This window comes from Dunckerocampus dactyliophorus, chromosome 14 (assembly GCF_027744805.1).
Source record: "Dunckerocampus dactyliophorus isolate RoL2022-P2 chromosome 14, RoL_Ddac_1.1, whole genome shotgun sequence".
NCBI lineage: Eukaryota > Metazoa > Chordata > Actinopteri > Syngnathiformes > Syngnathidae > Dunckerocampus > Dunckerocampus dactyliophorus.
The window spans coordinates 11,213,079-11,230,507 of NC_072832.1; the positions used below are offsets into that span (position 1 = coordinate 11,213,079).

Consider the following 17,429-nt stretch of genomic DNA (forward strand, 5'->3'; position numbering starts at 1 on the left):
GTATTATTTTATGATTTTATTTGTATTATTCAATGTAAAATTGATTGAAAGTTTGTACATTTTGTAAATAAGTGTGGGTTGAATCATTTGGAGTGAAACCACATTTTAAAAAAAATTGAATTACTGAAAAAAATGACGTTTTCCATGGTATTCTAATTTATTGACATGCACCTGTACGATATAAACATATGTCCTTTCACATACACACATTACTTTAGCCTCTTTCTGTCCGTCCACATACACACAACGTACAGAAAATAGTCTGATTTGGAAAATGATCTTGAGGACCTCACCTACTGTAACTCAGGCCATGCACACACATACAAAATGACTACATTTGATCATTAGAAAAAGGGATGGCAGATACCGTGTTAGATAAAGGGGATTTTAAAAGTAGCAACCATCATCCTACTCATACAGTTGTCACGTTCAGTTGGTTCTTCACTCTCCACCTTCTGCTCAGCATGCAAATATATTTGGGATGCTAGATAGTGGTAAAGTGGCGACGATATTGTCAATTGTGAGTGAAAATAGGGCACAGAAAATATGAGATTTTTGGACTAAAACAATAGAAGTGGCTCATGCATTAGCAACCACCACAGATGGATGATTTTGATGAGGTAACTCTTTATGGGAGCTCAGTGTCAAGACATTGTAACCCTCCAGGTAGCACGATTAATGGTTGTTTTCCCAAGAGTTTTTGCTGTCATGACAGCCGAGGCGGCACAAGGTATGGAGATGCTAAGCTAAGCTCAACACAGGGCACTCCTGGTTGCTTTCCTGCTGATTGTGTGCCTGTGCGTGCATGTGGGTGTGCGTGTGTAAGCCAGCCCTGCATCACAGTTCATTTTCTATCCTGGCCTATGCTCTGCCAAACCTCCCAGCAGGTGTCTCTCTGCAGAAGAGCTCTTCCACTACTTGCGTTCTTATCTGGGCTCGAACTCACACTGGCAGGCAGCCACCTCCACCACACATGACCTCAGTCTTAACTATTGGCGCTCAAATCACAAAGACTGCACATTGATTAGACTTTTTTTGTTCTGTTTGACTCTTTGAACATTCATTCACTGCAAAGGAGCTTGGAGATCTAGATTCAGAGAATGCAGATCATTACGAAGGAAAGTGCCAATTTCCTTCGATTTAAGGTTTGGACAAGGAATGCAACTAAGGCGAGGGTGTCCAAATTTTTTCCACCAAAGGCCACATACTGAAAATGAAAGGATGCAAGGGCCACTTTGATATTTTGTAAACAAACGTGCAGTTACATACCGTATATTTCAAGAAAAAACTGCATTTCAGTAGTTTGGTAAAAAAGTGTAATATTAGTGCGAACTTCGGTCTGTACTATTTCAACTCCATGGTACTAAAATGACATTATTATTTCTTTATATATTTTGACTTTATTGTTGTAAAATTACATCTGTTTTTGTCTATTTCTGCTGGCTTTTTTTTTTTTAATGTTCCATCTATTTCAACTTTCTTCTTGTTAATTGTCTTGTTCATTATGACTTATGATAATTATGACTTTAATCTCGTAACATAATTTTTTTCCGCTGAAATTTTCAAGTAAATCGTTGCAGAAATCACAGTGATAAAAATATTTTGAAAATATAAAACATTTCAGTGTTCCCTCGCTCTATCGCAGTTCACCTTTCGCGGATTTGCTGGGGGGTTTTTGTGCTTCTTTTTTTTTATTAGCGCGTACGAATTCTGTTACAGGCCGAAGTCTTACCCCAGAATTACATTGTGGGAACGTCCGTCTGCACTGCCCATTGTTTTCTGTGTCCTGATTGGCTGTAGACCATTGTCAATCAATCTCCTTCGTGCCGCCCTGCCATGTCTCCTATGTCATCGCAAATTCTGTAGCTAGAAGATGGCGAAAAGAAAGAAAGCTGAGGAGTACTGTACGTTTCAGCACGAATGGACAGAGGAATTTGCCTTCGTGGAGAGAGCAGGTTTGGTGGTGAGTCTAACATGCAGTGATAAAGTTTCATCAATGAAACGGTCAAATATAAAGCTGCACTTCGACACAGCCATGCTACAATTTGCATCTACCGGTAAATATCCGGCGGGGACACCCGGAAGAAGGCATGCCAAGAGTTACTCCAAAGTGCAAACTAGCCAGCAGCAACTTTGTGCATGGAGCCAACAAGTTGCCTGGTCTTCGGCCAGCTTTGCTGGTTCTTTAGCAAGAGTGAGGAACGGAAAACCATTAACAGATGGCGAATTTGTCAAAATATTCATGCTTGGTGTGGCGAATTAACTTTTTGACGACTTTTCGGATAAAGACAAGATAATCAAACGAATAAATGCCTCTGTCAGCAAGAACTGTTCATGATCGCACCATCATGATGGTAAATCAAGTGGCGGAAACACAAGAGTATTTTATTTATTGATTAGCTTCAGTATAACAACATTGTTAAAAAGAATAAATGCAGAGACTTACTATCTTCTAAAAAAAATATAATATGGCTGTCACGGAAATACATTTTTAAAAATTTGGCTTTCATGGCTTTCCTAGCCAAAAAGGCTCTGGACCCCTGGATTACACCTTTGTTCTCTTAATATGTTACCTGTATTCTTGTTATTGTAGTTCTGATTTTTCCATTTTCGGCTGTTTAAAAAAAAAAAAAAAACTCTTCTTGTTAAATTACATTTTTAGAATGAGCTGCGGGTGAATAAAAAAACAGCCGTGGGCTGCAAATGGCCCCCGGGGCCTCACTTTGGACACCCCTGAACTAAGAGGACATCTCACTTCACAAACTAAAATATTAAAGTATTGACATTTTTCCTGGTTATCCTATAGTCTAATCATTTGGCTTTTACAAATAATGAAGAGTAAGATAAGTGATTACTGAAATAACCATGACTGCATATGACTCAAAGTGCTACTACACCACCATACGTGATGCCAAAGTGTGCTCGGAAGGTTGACTACGCCGTCATTATCCCCTTTCTTACCTCCAAATGTGTGAATAACAAGATTGCACTTTCAGTTGAAGAATGAGATAAAATGCAATTAAAGAAGGCAGGGAGCCATTTAGAGGGACAGCGATAATCGCCCTCCTTTTCACCACAAAATTGTTGTGTTTAACAGCATGGGGTGATAGTAATGTTCTCTATTGTTGTATTTTTAATTGGAATGTAAGCACAGCATTATAGGTAAGTGGCAAGTGTCTTGTCAAGAAAGAGGGTGCAAAATTAATTTTGTATTACTGCAGCACATTCACTTGTTCTGTGTACTAAATGTCCATCCCGCTGGAGCGTGTGGATGTGGTTACCAAGGTAACATCTCGAGTGGCCCGGATTTGGAGAGCTATAGTGCCCTGTAATGGTAGTCCCATGTTACCATAGCAAATGTCTGTGTTCTACATCACACACTCTATAAGGGAGCTTTGTGAGCTAATGCTCCTCAGTGCAGCAAACACTGAGACAGTTAATTAGGGATTATGGAAAAATCAATATCGTAGTTCAAAGAAGTGGATTTCACGTACCGGCCTGCTCTTTCAGATTTTTTGTGCACTTTTGATTGTGCAAATAAAAATAAAATACGTTGAGTTAATATTGACACTGTCATTGCTTGTAAAGACTTTAGGGCATGGTAAAATATTAACACTGTTAACATTACAGTGATATAGAATATAAATAATAGAAAGCAAGCATTTGGTGCTACTTTCCACAGTCTTAAACAAACATTTAAAACATTTTAACCCAGCAGCTTTAAATAGAATCCCCACAGTGCAAAGCACCAACTGCACAAGAGGAGCAAAAGAAGCGCATGCATTATACATTGTGCAAAAGTGCATTGCGTTTATGGCTCAGTCGACTCCTCTGCAGAGATGTCTTAACAAGAAAAACTCTGCTCAGTCCAAACATTTATTGGTTTTGGAAAGTTTTATTAAAAAAATATCTAGATAACACTATAACAGCTGCACATGGCAATGTCATTCATACAGAATTATTCATACTCTAATTTTTATTTATTGACTGGCTTAAAGGCCAACTTTTAGCTGGAAATGTCACAAAAAATGTAAAAAAAAAAAAAAAAAAGTTTACTGTGCTAAGATAACATTTAAAAAATATTTTTTAATGGTTGACTATTTTTGACAAGAAGTTGAATGTCCAGAATGATTCATACCCTTTCTCAGTATAAGCATATCCAATGTAAGTTATGCTAGAATTTACCAGGATCCTTTAGAATGGATCCCATCCCATCAATAAAAATCCACTGTTACTCAAAATGTGGCCATTATTAAGTCATATCTGACTGAGTTACACAAGCATATTTGCAAAGCACAGGAAAGTCTGAGTAAAGTCTGCACTAGATTGCAAATCCAAGTCTGTGCATGCTATACATAGATTACAGAAAGCAGCTTTTAAGGAAATATAAGACAATGTATTAATTAAGCAAACCCTGCCCTTCAAAACAGGATGCATTTGTATTACCCTTTCAAATTACGGCAAATATAAGATGGCTCGAGGTGATGCAAACAGGAAGTAGATCTGTAGAAGAATATGCCACTCCGTTGGCAAATGGCTATCTCTTTAATTGAGACTTTGACTATTGCATATTCAAGTGTGTGCTGCACTCTGGTTCATGAGCCAATCGGGAAAGCTGCGTGCTGCCATTGGCTGTACTATGAGCAGTTCTGTGTACTGCGAGGAGGGGGGGGAGTGGAGGGCGGCAGGCGGGTGGAGCGCTGTCTCCTCTGTGCGCTCCCATTCAATCTCTGTAGTCAGCAGAACGAGTGACGGTGCGGAGCAGCGCAGCATCCACAATCGCAGCGTCCTGCGTGATGACTCCAAGGTGGAAGCAAAAGAAGGAGGTGTTGAGGAGAACATGTTAAAAGACCCTCAGTGAAGAGCGGGAAAGTGTGACACCGGAGGAGTAATAGTGGGAGATGAGAGGGGCCGATCGAGGCATCGCTGCTGTCTGAGGACCACTGCAGCAGCACTAAATCTGGTGCTGTCAGACCAACCCTCAGCAGAGCGATAAGGGGGAAGAGGCCATTTAAAGCGCTGATCTCATCACTCTGTAAAGCAGCAATGGGATCCCCAAGAGCAGCTCTAACTTCACATCGAAAAAAAGTGGATCTCAAGTGTGGACTTTGCTCTTCAGAGGAGTGAAAAGAACACCAAGTTTTAAAGTCTAATAGAGGACCTGCGTGTGCTGCACTGCGTCCGAGGCGAGCAACCTGTGCTGTCATCTTCCCAGGTCCTCCCTCGCAGCTGTCTCCTGCTGGTGAATGTCTTCTCTGCACGCTCCTCCACTGCTCGGCAGTTGAACACACTCATGGTCGATGCCAAGGGAAGGAACATGAAATGTCTGACTTTCTTCTTAATGCTCCCTGAGTCAGTCAAAAGCAAGTCAAGCAAAAGCTCCAAGAAGGGGAATGCCAGCAGCAGCTCCAAACTGCCCCCAGTCTGTTATGAGATTATCACTCTGAGGAGCAAGAAGAAGAAGAAGATGGCAGCGGACATATTTCCCACCAAAAAGCCGGCACCTGCCACCACGGTGCAACAGTACCAGCAGCAGAACCTCAACAACAACAACACCATACATAACTGTAACTGGCAGGGACTCTACTCCACTATCAGAGAAAGGTAGGCACCAGCACATGGTTTTACCTAAACAGGCACACTTACGAGGAAAGAAAGAAATAGAGTATGTAAAAAAAAAACATGAAATGCGTCATCTTGTATGTGTAAGTGGGTGTTCCCTGCACCCTGCCCTTAATCAGCCGGGGTTATTCTTGTTGACACCCTCTTTGCTCCTGCTGACACAACAGAGGATTGATATGCACAGCAGGCACAGATTGTTCTTTACTAAAAGCAGAATATTTACGTTGGCCCGTTGGCAAAATGTGTGTTTTTCGACCAGGCTTTGTTGTCTCTCTAGAAGATTTTGTTTACCTAGCCCAGTGACATGCTTCTCTACTCAATAATACACGAACACAGCTTCACTGTGGTCTTCACGGACAGTTTTTGTCTCATTATGAAATGGGACACTTTGCACAGTCATAAGATTTGCATATAACTGACTTCTTCTTTGAAGACATAGCCGAGACTCTCTCGAGTCGTCTTGATATTTAGTTTTGTCATCGGGTTTGTCATCTTTCATCTTAAAACTGCCGTTTCTTCTCTTCCGTGTACGGAGTTTACCAAATGCATTAACTTAAAAGTGTTTTTCTCTCTTCGCTTTTCCAGAAATTCAGTCATGTTCAACAATGAGCTGATGGCAGATGTTCACTTTGTGGTGGGTCAGCCTGGAAGGACCAAGCGGCTGCCAGGACACAGAGTAAGAAATTCACCAATCAGTCACTCAAGTCAGTAAATGAGAGCTACAACAAGCAAGCAATCAGCACATCTCCATTTAAATAATCTTCCTCATTACTTCACGGAACTGAAATCCTTTGTGCTCCACTCTCACTTCCGCACCATGTGTCTGTTTGAGACAGTCTTCAATTATTTATGTAAATGAGGCTGAAGGAAAGAAGGGACAAGGAAGGGTTATCCTCCACAAGACGGAACATCTTTGTATCTTTCTTGGGAAGAATTCTGCAATTATTCAACTTTTATCCAGCAATACAGAGCTACCACTGAAAACTCAGTTGTATTCATGGCGGCTGAACAGAGGTCGCATTAGAAACACAACGCATGTATAACATGTAGCAGTGATTATTATAATCAAGGCAATTTCATCCTTTTTTTTAAAACAAATGTGGTCGGTTGACATCCGACTTCTTTGTCTTGTTTGCCCCGTGAAGCTTTTGTCTTCCATGATGTTCCCATTAATGATTAATCATGCTTTACGCCTGGACGAAGGGCATGACCTAAAAACACATTTCTGTGTTTTAATACATATGACACCATCTTCGAACCTGCAGAGATCTTCGATTCAAATTGTTATTTGTAGCTGCAGAACAAGAAGCTAGGCTAAAGTTATGGGGCCAAATGACGCCATGTGATTAAAATGTGATAAAGTTACGATCTATGTATCTAAAAATCATGTAGTGTCCAATTATCACCATTGTTATCACTGACATATTTTTTGGTGAGTGCTAGGTTTTGTTTGCCACTATTTTTCATGAAGATTTTTATGATGTGGTGATGACCGAACACTGCAAAAAATAAGCACGTTTTGAGTGTTCCGCAACTTTAAATTTAGACTACCTTGTCACACTTTTAGTCAGCAGGTTCTGACAATGTGTCGTACATAAAAATTCACTGAAAGGGCCCATCTAGCACAATGTCTGATTTATCTTTTACAGGCAATATTTTTTGGTCTTGATATGGGAATAAATGTAAAATCTATACTTACTGGCTGCAGGTTAGTTAGTGCACTTTGCGAAGGCGATTACGGAAGGACATGAAGGATGACGTGACTGCACTTAGCAGCTGAAACATTATGCCAGATGGATATGACGGCCAGTGCAGCATTTTTTATTGTCTCCATTTAGCACTCGGGGCCAAGAGCCAAGAGGTGCGACTAAGCAGATCTTAAAGTGGTCCAATTGACCTCTCTTTATGGAAAATAATAATATTTAATATCTGTCTATTCTTGTGTTGTAACACTGTAGGTTGGGTTCACTGTAATATTATCATCTCATTGTGAGACTTTGTGGTGAATTCATGCCACCCACCTCCCAACCTACAAGCTCTTGAACCGCATCTCTGCAACCCTCCACCGCCATCACCGCCACCCTCACAAACACACACAACACACATACACACATTGACGCGCTCAGTACAAGAGTTCGTGATGTCATTCATGGATTTGTGCTCATTTCTACAATTACTGTTAGCGTTATGTTGCAGTCAAGCTGCGATTAGTCATTAATTTCAGGAAATTGAATTTCTCCTGTTCAATGGTGTGATTAGGAATTCATTTTATTTCTATCAGTTGCAATCTTGTTTGTTGCAAACATGCCTCTTCATCCTGAGGGGAAATACTGTGCTATCTGGCTGAACACTGCTCATTATAAGGGAAACCCGACCAACACAACCTCCAGTAATTACAATGGCGGCATCGTTCAATAGCTGCACTTTAAATACACAGTTGCATATTAACACTCCGTTCAAGTCGAATTACAAATGTCAACCACATACGGTCATAACATGTCATGTTTACTCATAATGCAGACAAAATCATTTGTGTTCATGTATTTATTTTTTCCGTTTTCCAACAGTATGTCTTGGCAGTGGGCAGCTCCGTGTTTCACGCCATGTTCTATGGAGAACTGGCTGAAAACGACGACGAGATCCATATTCCAGATGTGGAACCACCAGCCTTTCTGGCAATGTTAAAGTAAGGATCCTCTCGGATATTGTTTTAAAATTGCACTGGGTCATTCTAAGTGATTTTAAAGAGTATTTTGATGAACTTATTTACCTTTACAAGGTGGGTCAAACCTCACAGTAGAATGCAGTGCATAGTATGACTGCAATCAGAGCCGGCCCTATCCAATGTGGCGCCCTAGTCGAGATCTTATACAGCACCTCCCTTCATCAGCGTTTTACATACGCTTCCAATGTACGTTGAATGGCATTGTTTTTACCAGTGTCTTTAACTTGTAACATAGCATGTTACCCATTTTACATGGTTAACAGATTACATATATATTTTAAAAATCGGAAAAATTCTAAAACATAATATACCGTAAATACCCACAAAATAAAAATCCTGTAAAAAAATGAATAGTAATCATATTAAATTATAAATCAACGTCAAACAAATTAACTACGTAGTTTCTACAACTCTCTATAGTTAGTTAGAAGCAATAATTATATAGTACTGAAAAAAAACCTAACTTTATACAAAAGGATGTATAAAAATGATGGATGTGGGGAGACTTATTTGTTATTTGTAGCACAGTGTTCCATCGTTTATCGTGGGTAGGTTCCCAAAATAGCCCGCAATAAGTGAAATCCGCAAACTTTATTTGTTTAGAGTTATCATATATGTTTTCAGGCTGTAAAACCCCTCACAATACACTTTGTACACTTTTCTCAGACAGGCATTAACGTTTTCTCACATTGTAAAATTCTAATTTCGCTTGAATTTTAATGATTAATCTACTAGGTTGGACACAATAAATTATTATTGCGTATTCACTCCTCTGACCGTGCTTTGTCTTGGCGCCGGTCGGCTGTAGGTCCTGCCGTCGTCCTCCTCATCCTCCTCCTTGAAGCGAAGATTCATTTAGCCAGTTAGCTGCTGTTTCTTCTTCTTCTATTGTTTATTGGTGGTTAGCAAGCAGCTCACGCAGTTAGCTAGTTTGCGAAGGCACAAAGGAGTTTGCTTGACAACGATCTACAGCCAATTGACAATGCTCTACAGCCAATCAGGACGCAGAACACAATGGCCGGGTTCTCCCTTAGCCAATAAGGACTGTCGTGGCTCTATATACCGCTGGCTATTGTCTACTGTGGGTTCCTAAAATGCTCGTAGAGGTACATAAACACACTGAGACGAGGTGGAGCTGCAAATGTCTTCGACATGGGTATACAACACCCTCTACTGGTAGCAGTAGTAAATACAATAACAGACACATACACCAGAGCACCGACCGATAGATCGCTCTAATACACTACAAGGACGCAGAAAACAATGCCCGTTCATACGCTGCTAAAAAAAAAAACGCAAAATTGCACTTAAAAAATTCGCTAAACAGCAAATCCGCAAAAGGTGAACCAAGGGAACACTGTTATACAAATTGGGCATTGCTTTACATTTGAATCAGTTTTAAGAGTTCATAGTAATAAGTTTTCATATAATTATATTTAAGGTGAACTATTGGCGCACCCTGGAGGCCACGGCACCCTTAGCATATGCCTAGATTGCCTAATGGACCAGTCGGCTCTGACTGCAATAATAAAAATATGGTTCAATAAATATGCAAAATGAAATGCATTCATATTTACATTTACACATAATGTTTAAATAATATTAATATTATCAATAGTTCTCACCCAAAGTCAGCTAGGATAGGCTCCAGCATAACCCTGCGACCCTAGTGAGGACAAGCGGCATAGAAAATGGATGGATGGATTAGCAGTAGTTGCAGTTTCAATTAAATTTATTTTCTTTGTACAATATTTTTTGTATTAAAATGTGTAGTTGTAGCTAATGTTGTGTGACTGTGTATTCTCGTCCTTTAGCGCAATTACAGTTCATGATGACTGCACACTGCTTTGATTGGACGGAGCCATGACATGAATAGTTTTCCTTGCAATGTCGGTATACATTCAGAAAGATGAACCTATCCCAATGAAATTAGGTATTTTATATAATATATGCACCTTAGAACATGGATCATTGTCCACGTTAAAATAGTATTCCACATTGAGCTACTTCGTTAGCAGTAAGCCATTAAAGCTGAGAAAGCTACAGTACATGTTTGTGTCAACAGGTACATCTACTGTGATGAGATTGACCTGAGTGCCGACACAGTGCTAGCCACTTTATATGCTGCCAAAAAGTACATTGTCCCCCACCTGGCACGCGCCTGTGTAAACTTCCTGGAGACGAGCCTGAGCGCCAAGAACGCCTGCGTCCTCCTCTCCCAGAGCTGCTTGTTCGAGGAGCCTGAGCTGACTCAGCGTTGCTGGGAAGTGATCGACGCCCAGGCCGAGCTGGCGCTACGCTCTGAGGGTTTCTGCGACATCGACTCCCAGACCCTCGAGAGCATCCTCCAGCGAGAGACACTCAACGCTAAAGAGATTGTTGTCTTTGAGGCGGCGCTCAGCTGGGCTGAAGCTGAGTGTCAGAGACAGGAGCTCACCATGTCCACTGACAACAAGCGTAAGGTTTTGGGCAAGGCCATGTACCTGATACGCATCCCCACCATGGCTCTGGATGACTTTGCTAATGGAGCAGCCCAGTCAGGCGTGCTCACACTTAACGAGACCAATGACATCTTCCTTTGGTACACAGCTGCCAAGAAACCTGAACTTCAGTTTGTCAGCCAGCAAAGAAAAGGTCTAACACCCCAGCGCTGCCACAGGTTCCAGTCCTGCGCCTACCGGAGCAATCAGTGGCGTTATCGAGGCCGCTGTGACAGCATACAGTTCGCCGTGGACAAGCGTGTTTTCATCGCTGGGTTCGGCCTCTACGGCTCCAGCTGTGGATCGACAGAATACAGTGCAAAGATAGAGCTCAAACGTCAAGGAGTACTGATGGGACAGAACCTAAGCAAGTACTTCTCAGATGGATCCAGCAACACTTTCCCTGTGTGGTTTGAGTACCCGGTCCAGATTGAGCCCGATACCTTCTACACCGCCAGCGTGGTTCTGGATGGGAATGAGCTGAGCTACTTTGGACAGGAAGGAATGACAGAGGTGCAATGTGGGAAGGTGACATTCCAATTCCAGTGCTCGTCAGACAGCACGAATGGCACAGGTGTGCAAGGAGGTCAGATTCCTGAGCTTATCTTCTACGCCTGACAACTTTGCGTAGCGTAGCCTGGTATTTATTTTCACCTCTGTTGTTATAACGTGTTTTACTTATGAAAAAAATGATTTGTCTTTCATTTTAGCAAAAGGTTCCACTTGAGGTTGGCCAGATGTATGTCTCAGATGGTGGCGTGTACAATAATGCAGATGGAAATTATTAGAAATATATCTTGCACTAGACGTGCATGTACATATGAATATATGTAAATTGTTAAATGTATATGATGACACACAGGCTGAGGCTGGCCACAGACATAACTTCTATGATGAATCGCTACACTTATTAATATTTCTAAGTTTGCATAGAATGCACATATAGCCGCAATAGATCACAGTCTGTATTCTCTAATGGTATTTCATACTACGATTCAGTCTGTAGTCAGCATTATAATTGAGGGGAATATAAATAAATACATTTATAGTCAAAATCACTGTGTTTAACACTCATCAAGCATTTGTATTTGAGTGGTTGTGCTGCTTTTTGGTACTTTTAGGCCACTAATTATGCTGGGTCTTAGATTAGGGAGTACTATGAGATACTTATTTCTCTCTGTAGCATGTTACTCTGCACTTACAATCACCCCACTTACTATAACTCCATCACTTTTATGCGCACAGTTTTAAAAAAACAGAATAAAAGAACAGATATTTAAAAAAATCAACTTGAAGTGATCTTCTTTCGCCTTTGGAAGTCTATCACCTGTTTTGTCTTTTATTTTTTGTGTCCTCTGAATGCATTGCATTACTTACAGCACAGGCAGAAGAGTTACATTTCATCTAATGAGTACTCTTAATTGTTCTAGCACCTTGGGTTTGTTTCACAGGAACATGATCAATGACGATGTGTTAGGAGTTACCCTTACTCTCTTCGTTGAAAAGAAGCCACGCACCCGGAGGAATATTATGTTTACTGAGCGTTGCAGAATTGCACTGTTGTTGCTTTCTAATCAGAAGTGTTACTTTGTTTTAGCTGTTCCTTTTTTTTTTTTAGGATGAAAATTTAAATCCAGTAAAAGATACGCATTCGTTGGTTGGTGTAATCAGGACAATGGATGATGTTCAAGTCTTGTGTTTACATGCTGGGAGACCATCAAATGTGTTTGGTTGTTGATGATGCAAATAAACAAAAACAAGAGTGACTCATTACTTGTGATAGTCTTGTGTAAAAAAAGAGGTAGCACCACCTTGATGACATGTTTTTAATGTAGAGATATACAGTATATATTTATATAATTTTTATTTTAGAAATATATTTGATATATATTAAACATTAATTCAACATTAATTGCGATTGGCTGGCGACCAGTCCAGGGTGTACCCCACTTCTCGCCCAAAGTCAGCTGGGATAGGCTCCAGCATACCCCTGCGACCCTAGTGAGGACAAGCGGCATGTGCTCTGCGCCTTTCACAAATCATGTGATGACGGAACGTAATAAGAAGACTTAGCACACCAGCTCCAATTGAAATGTTGTGTTGATGTAGAATGATGAGATCGGAGTCGTTTACTGAATGTCAAGGCACATTGTTTCTCTTATTTCAGGAGCAGCGTGTTCAAAATGAAAGCTCATTACTCCTGTGATCGGAAGACAGGTAGTTGATTGTCAATAAATCTGAGAGCGTGTCGGACAAAGTCTGCCAGCATGAAGCGCATGTTGAATTGAACTGGATACGTTGAAGAAGCGAGATGCTGCGTCAGTGTGATTTCTCACGATTGTGACGGGAATGTTGTAAGCAAGGCCATTCATTACGCTGTGAAGAAAGAATGTGCCAAGAGACTGAAGAAAGCCTGCTCTCATTTCCAGATCAAAAAATGTCACCTTCAAATCAAGGAAGGAACCAAAGTGATGCTTCACTCCACTTTGAAAAAAAAATAAACAGCAAACAACAAAAAACGATCAGTATTGCGACAGAGCCACTCTTCCCAAGATTTAGTCAATGCATCTATCATCAACGTATTATATGATTATGCCTTTCTTGGAGCAAAATAGTCTTTTTTAATGAGAGGTGACAATTATTACACAAGACCACTCAGACGTGGTGAAGGAAATGTAATTAAATCCCACGGGGCTACGAATAAAACACATGGTTAGGCATCTAAAAATAATTAGTTTGTCAGTAGAGGAAAAGCCCAAAGAGTCACAATGTGTGTACTGATGAGGAAGTCGGTGCAGAAATTGCAGTCTTAAAAATAGTAACCTTAAATAGGCTAGATCTCTTACAGTTATGGTTTAAATTGCATCCTGTTTGATGTCACCAGTCAGTTTACAGACGAAGGTTATTTTTACTCAGAGAATTTGTTAAAATAACCGAGGTTGAAAAATTAAAAGAGCAACTTTGTGAGCTCCAAGGTTCCCCCTACAGTTAATAAGTGTAATTTGCGTAAGCCAGTGAAAACAACAATGTTAAATATGCATTAACCGTCCAAGAGATCAAGACCAACCAAGTCAATGAACTTGTTTGAACGCTTCTTCAAACATGAACACGGCAGCTGTAGTTTGGTAAAGTTTGAACAGTCATGTCAGTGATATCACAACACAAGAGGTGTTCAAGGTCGTCCAACAACATTATAGACCACTTAATTAGGTGTCAATCACCATGGCAATGAGAGTGATGCGATTCTCCTTATTAGCTGCCAAAGCGGCATCAATATTAATTTGTTGAAGGTAACATATTTTAATTACATATAATATGAATGTACTGCTGCTTTAAACAAATGGAAAACTGCTCCAGATCAAAACAGTGTGTCATTAAATCAACGGTGAAACCACAGCACGCAAACAGTGATCTCACAGGCGATCCCGGCCCCGACCCCCCACTGCGTGACTACCTCCATGGTGGCCAAATGTCACTGAAATAATAATCATACACGAACTGAGGGTGGAAACACAGCTGTGCATTTAAACAATTCATCACAGAAAATAATGACAATTTTTTAAATAATTCATAAATATCACAAAGGAAATCGGAAAGCCTTTTCCCTTTTCATTTTGCTAAACTGTTGTTTTGTCACATACGGGGGTTCTCAAATGGTGTCGATCTGGGATCCAAATTTTCCAGTAGTCATTAAGTCCCGACCCACTTTTACGTCAGTCAAACAAAGAAAATAGATTTTTTTTTTTTTTTAATTGCCTAAGTCATCTTTTTAAACATTAACAATCATAATTACTCCTGTACCAGTGGGTCCGCTCTGCACAGGACAATCCACCCTTATGGACGGGGGGTTTTCAGTACATTTTGCACCCTGTGAGTACGCACAACAATGTCCAGACTGGCAAAAAACCCTACCCGCCACAAAATATCCCATTATATATCCCATCAATAAAATTCTCAAAAAAAATCTAAATATTGATATACAGAAAAATTGAAGGATGTGGGGCTACGTATTGTACTATAAGCTATATATATACTGTATATACACACTACAAAACAAACACACTAGCAGAGAAATACAACGGTTTGTTTGAACTAAACCTAGAAAGTGTGCACGCAGCCATGGATGTGTGCCTCCTTCTACACAGTGTGGAGTAAATACCGCGGCAAAAGGGTTGTTCAAGGTTACCATACAGTACATTGCTGTAATCCTGACAAACGTAAAAGTACTGCAGCCTTCTCAGGGGTGGTTGGTCAAGATGGAAAAGGGCACAACGCGGACAGAGATGGAGAAATGTAGCGAATCTATCGCAATTAGTATGCAGGTAATGATGCTATCTGATCATTATCACCAAGGTTATTAGTTGGAAATTAAGGGAGCATATGACAAATGGCAAAAGGTCACAAAGTTCAGCAAAGAGGTGCAGTGGCAAAAAGGAGCCACCACAAAGTTTGTCACCCAACGGCAGTGCTAAAGAGCTGCAAAATATAAGCGGTATTATTTCTTGAAATCTATCTCCGAGCTGCTGCCAACCACATGGGATCGGGGTGCACTACACAAGCAGCCCTGTGATTGTGTGTCTTGTTTATCTATTTATTTATTCATTGCTACCATCCCGAGCTAAAACGTTTCAATCGGCTGGCCATTCAGAGTCCAGCTTTTATGTAAGATTAGCCTGTTTATAGCGACGTCGCTCAGCTTCACAAGCATCAATGGGGCTGCAATTTCTCGCGGTAAATGCTTTTTGTGTCCGGTGAATTATTGTTGCTGAAAAAAGTGGAAATGCACTTTCTTTGAATAATGGAAGTTGCAGAGCTTATTTAAACTCGGCAAAAATATACACAACATACTGTAGCCGGCACACTGGGAGTAAATTAAATTCCCTCACAGCGCTGCAGAGGTAAATACCCTTTTTTCATAATAGCACATTTGTCCTGTGAATTGTGACCTCATTAGATAGCCGCTGAAAGCTGAATTTGTGGATGCATTCAAACCATCAAGCTTTTTGGTTTACATTGCATAACTATGGTGTAGTTTACCTGTCACCAACAGCCAGCGCAATAAGTTTGGATCAAAACCTTGAATGTTGACAGCTTCCTACTGAGAGAGGTGCTGAAGGCTGAAATGCTACTTTTTGTGTGTACTCCAGAGCATCTCCTCATGTTGTGTGAGGCAGCTTCATGGCTTTGATAGTATGGAGTGAGAGGGCTCTCCTCCCCAGGGTCTGATATAATGAGTGGGAGCTTACTAAACATGATCTGCAGCTGTCACAAATAGGCTACTTGAAACAGTAGGAGCCTGAGAAATAACAAGCAGCAGTAATGCATTTGTAGCAATGCTGTGACTCAATTTGGGCTGTGTAATGTATTTAAATATAATATAGCGGTAGAGCATGTGGCACATCAACTGTCTGTAACGATTCTGAATATGAACACCGGAACCACAGCTTTCCAGTTTGTAGCATCTAGTGACAGGGTTGAAATGATTGCATTCAGGGTTTGAGTCTGTGAATGAATGTGAATCCAATTGTACTGCACGGTCTACCGAAGCCATTTTCCATGGTCAAAAACCAAAAAGGATGCGGGCCCACTTTGATATTTTACATTTTGTAAACCAACCCATTTCCACAAAGTAGGATTCCATCCATCCATCAGGCTTGTAGGGGTATGCTGGAGCCTATCCCAGCTGGCTTCGGGTGAGAGGCGGGGTACACCCTGAACTGGTCGCCAGTCAATCGCATGGCACATACAGACAAACAACCATTCCCACTCACATTCATACCTATGGGCAATTTAGAGTCACCAATTAACCTAGCATGCACGTTTTTGGAATGTGAGAGGACACCGGAGTACCAGGAGAAAACCCACACACGTACGGAGAGAGAAGGAGAACTTGCAAACTCCACACAGAGATGCCCGACCTTCGAACCCAGACCTTCCCGATTGCCTGACTGTGTGGCCAACATGCTAACCACTCGGCCACAGTGCGTATTTATTCTAACCTTAAGAAAGGGTTCAAACAGAGTTGGGAAGGAGGACAAAGAAAGAAGCTTAAAACTTACCACTTCCACACGGAATGGGAGGATAACTTTTATTTTCCACTATCATGTTGGACATGTCAAGGCTGATTACATGCAGTGTTAAGGTGATGTAATGTAATGTCACGTCTCCTGAATGTTTTTTGTCATTACCGGTGCCCAGTGACCAGAATACCACATACTGTATAACTCGTCTTTCAATATTTTTTGACAAATAATGATCTATAGTCAACCACGAAACAGCGATCATTTATCAATCAATACATTGTTTAAAAAAACACGATAGAGTGAAGGAGCGATGTTCAAAACATGATGTAGCTGGAGATGACTGCATTCCTTTTTATCCACTGCTCGTTTTCCACTTTTGCAGTGGTTGGTTTTAAATTTTACAAATATTTCAACTGTCTTCTTGTATTTTCTTTCATAACACTGTGGCTTTATTGTCATAACATCAGAAATTTTTCCCAACCTAATCTTCCAAGAATTGCAACTTTATTCTATCTATTTTTCACTCATAGAATTACCAACGTTACACTCTTGAATTTTTTTTGTAATGTTAAAATTTTT

General features: G+C 40.6%; 1 protein-coding gene across 1 annotated transcript; it reads left to right on the top strand.

Moving 5' to 3' along the window:
• The first annotated feature begins 4,702 nt into the window (after window positions 1-4,702).
• Window positions 4,703-12,595, top strand: btbd3b (BTB (POZ) domain containing 3b). The gene is made up of 4 exons (XM_054798498.1): window positions 4,703-5,604; window positions 6,208-6,298; window positions 8,190-8,308; window positions 10,413-12,595. The coding sequence occupies exons 1-4, from the start codon at window positions 5,294-5,296 to the stop codon at window positions 11,443-11,445; spliced, it is 1,554 nt and encodes a 517-aa protein (XP_054654473.1). The 5' UTR covers window positions 4,703-5,293; the 3' UTR covers window positions 11,446-12,595.
• The last annotated feature ends 4,834 nt before the right edge of the window (window positions 12,596-17,429 follow it).